The 4039-nt window shown below is 25.2% G+C and overlaps 1 protein-coding gene across 1 annotated transcript in view; it reads left to right on the plus strand.

The window, feature by feature from the left end:
• The first annotated feature begins 1511 nt into the window (after positions 1-1511).
• The window catches only part of LOC107016493 (aluminum-activated malate transporter 8-like), a 4276-nt gene continuing 1748 nt past the window's right edge, over positions 1512-4039 (plus strand). Inside the window, exons 1-4 of the mRNA XM_015216950.1 lie at positions 1512-1797; positions 2059-2202; positions 3181-3305; positions 3668-3811. Coding sequence (XP_015072436.1) covers positions 1512-1797; positions 2059-2202; positions 3181-3305; positions 3668-3811 — 699 coding nt within the window. The remainder of the gene's footprint in view (positions 1798-2058; positions 2203-3180; positions 3306-3667; positions 3812-4039) is intronic.

Below are 4039 nucleotides of genomic sequence, written 5' to 3' on the forward strand. Positions count from 1 at the left end.
ATATATATATATATATATATATATATATATATATATATATATCCCCACCACCCCCTCTTTTGTTTTATTGGGCTATTATAGTAGATAAAATATTAGTTTATTTTTTATCGTAAATTTTTCATAGATATTTTGAATTATCAATTATTGTGACTTATAGTATCTTTTACGTAGTTTACAAATATATAAATTTTATTTCAAAAAAATTAAAAATTTGATGAGTAATTTTCTATCAGAAATTATTTGACTCTAGAAAAATAAAAAGTGTCTCATAAATTGGATCGAAGAGAGTATTGTTATTTATGATAGTCTTGATTTTATTAGTACTTATAATATTTTGGCCTCATATGACTTGTGTGCTCTACACAGGGAAACTAATCTCGTTGATTTTTAAAGAAAAATTCATTTAGCCAGAAAATTTGGTCAGAATGATATTTTATCTATAATATTTTATTTTATTGAATATTTTTATTCTTTTAACTTTAATATATTTTAACTAAAAAATAAAGAAAAATCAATTTATAATTACAAGAAAAAAGATATTAAATTTTTTGTAATTTTCTGGCCATTTATCTTTATGCGATTTTTAATATTTATTAATGTATACTAAAAATAAATGAAATGTCATGATATAAATATATGAGATTTATGACTTTTATGTTCATGGCATTTTTGTGAAAAATTAAGTGCTAAGCAAGTTAATTAATTCAGTGACATTTTTGTTTAGTATCTCTATCCTCTTTTGTTTTATTAAGTTATTAGAGTAGATAAGATATTATTGTTATCAGAATAGTTTTTAATAGTACTTATCATACTTAACAACTTGTGTGTTCTATAAAGATAAATATCATTGTTGATATATTTTGTATATACCAATATTAATCACTATATTAAAAATATTCTTTAGCGACAACTAACTAATGATAATAGCTTAATTATCATTAAAAATATATTTTTAGTGGCATTGAACACTCTTTGTAAATGTCTGTAAAACCTTTAACGACGCTGAATACAATAACAATTAACTAATATCAATAAAGACTTTCTCACTCTTTATTAATATGTATAATTATTTCTGTTAAAGGTTATTTTTATCGTAGTGAATATCCTTTTGATAACACTTTAAATAACTAAAATGAAATAAATATCTTGTGTATGTATTATTATGAGGTTTATAATTGATTTTCATGATCTATACTATAAGAAAGGAATAAGAAAGTCAAATTCAATATAATGACTTTTCTTAGTTTACTAGTATCTACACTCTTTTTATTTTATTTTATTTGTCTATTGAAGTAGCATGATATTATTATCTTGTTATTATAAGATCTACCACTAAAATAAAACTTACTCATGTACAAAAAATATAAATTATTAAAATATTCCACCTCATTATTTTTTCCAACTATAAATTGAGATTCTTTCAGATTTTTTTATTATAGAATCCTCACTTTAACTCGTCTCTTTTCTTTCTCTCCCAACACACTTTACTTATCCTAAAAACGATTATTTTCATGGAGATTAATTCAACAAATCAAGAAAATCATAGTGTTTTCACAAAGTGGTGGAACAAACTTAAGGATATTCCAAGAAAAATTCAAAAAAAAATTGAAAAAATTGCTAAAAACACAAAGCAAATTGGCAAAGATGATCCAAGAAAAATTTGGCATGCATTTAAAGTGGGATTAGCTCTCACTTTAGTTTCTTTGTTCTATTACACTGAACCATTATTTCATAATTTTGATCAACCAGTAATGTGGGCTATCCTGACTGTGGTGGTTACTTTTGAATTCACCGCTGGTAATTTTTTTTTACTATAATTATCTTCCAATTTTTATCGATGGAAAAAAAATCGTATCGTTCATCTTATTAAACTATGAATTAGATAGTTATTAGATGTGAGCTATGTTTAGCGATGAGGTTCACAGCTAATTATTTAATTTCATTACTAAATAGCAAAAAAAAATTATTATCTAACGACATATCAGCGATGAATTATCAAAAATTATATTAGCTACGAGTTATCTAGATTTTTTAAATTTTATTTATTTATTTATTCAGGTGCAACCATATCAAAGAGCATAAATAGAGGAATTGGTACAGCCCTAGCTGGTGCATTTGGTCTTGGAGCTAAATATTTAGCTGAATTAATTGGGAGAGAAGGTCCAAATCCTATAGTTCTTGGAGTTTTGGTCTTTATTGTAGGTATGAAAATGCAAAGCATATTATATAATAAAATAACAGCAAAAAAATAAAAAAAAATTTGAAAGTGAATGAAGTCTACTATGTGAATTTATTTGACTAATCAACTAATAAGTTTTGGGAAAAAATAGGAAAAATGCACAAGTACCCACTCAATCTATGTCCGAAATTCCAGATACATTTATATTATAGTAAGGTCTTATTACCCTCTGAATTTATTATATAAGTAATTTTCTACCGCTTTTCGGCCTACGTGGCACTAACTTGAAAAAAAAATCAACCAGCATTGAGCCCACAAGTTAGTGCCACGTAGGTCGAAAAAGGGTATAAAATTATTAATAAAATAAGTTCAGGAGAGTAATAGGACCTTAGTATAGTATAAGTGTATCTCTGAGATCTCGGGCATAGATTGAAGGGGGTACTTGTGCATTATTCCAAAAAATATATATATATTTTGAAATTTATGATCCTAACAAATTTACTATACAAAAATTCNATATATATATATATAAGTATATATATATATATATAAGTTCATAAGCTTGCTAGTATCAACCTTGAAAAGCTAGCGAGCTATCTAGAAGGTTTGTTTCGATTTATACGACTTTATTTTATTTATAATTTAGAAATTATTTAACTTTCAAAAACATTTTATTTACCTAACCTTTCAAAATCTGACCCCTATGTCACACTCCCTATGGTTCACATTAAATGATTTTCTAACTTCTTTAAATTTTGTCTTATCTAGTTAAGCAATTGTCCCTCTTATTAAGTAACAATATTAAATTATTTTCTTAATAGGAGCGTCAAAATCTATAAATTAAAAAAAATATATTATTTTTTTCTTAAATATAATCAAATACAGTTACATAAACTGAAACATACGAAATAATACTTAACATTTTGTCACATGATTAACTTAGGAATTTATATGGAGCAACAAGTTAAAAAATTTTAATTTTTTTTTTGTTGTTTTTACAGGATTTGGAAGTGAATATTTTCACACTTCTGAGATAAAAAGTGTTGAAATTAACAACAATAATGAAAAAGGACTTCATGAAGCTTTATTAAGTATTATTGGTTCTAAGGCCAATGAAGAATCTTTGGTAAGTAAATTATATTATAAATATCATAATTTTAAATTTAAAAAAAAATTATCACTAGTTAAAACTTTTTTTATTGCATCCAAAAGAAAGGTTACTAACATTTGAGTATTTATTATTTTTCTATATAAGATGAGATATTTTCTTATTTTTTTTAAAAATCAACTTTGTAACACATGCATGAGAGTCACTTTATAACGACTTTCAGAATTTAAATTTTATTCGCTAAACGATATAAAAGAACTTCATATTATGAATGAATTTAGTTAACAACATTGATTGACAATACTTAAACTAGATATTCAACACCATGATATAATAAGTTAAATTATACTGATAATATATAATTTATTCGATTTTTTCAGGCAAACTTAGCATGGTGGGAACCCCCTCATGGAGGTTTCAAGTTTAATCATCCATGGAAACAATACTTGAAGATTGGTAGTCTTGTTAGAAAATGTGCTTGCCATCTTCTAGCTCTTAATAGCCACATAAACTCTAAATCTCAGGTACATATATAATACATTCTGATCTTTTCAAACCCTACTTTTTTTTGTCATCTTGTGATATACATTTCGGGGTGTGGGGGGTGGGAGGGAGGTACTTGTACAAATTACTAGAAACAGTTAAAAAATATCGTGTCTCATGATATATATTAAAGAGGATAACCTATTTGCACAATAATGTACCGCAATATGACTTTATAATTTTTATAGAGTAAAAAACCAAAGATTGGG

This window comes from Solanum pennellii, chromosome 1 (assembly GCF_001406875.1).
Source record: "Solanum pennellii chromosome 1, SPENNV200".
NCBI classification, from domain to species: domain Eukaryota; kingdom Viridiplantae; phylum Streptophyta; class Magnoliopsida; order Solanales; family Solanaceae; genus Solanum; species Solanum pennellii.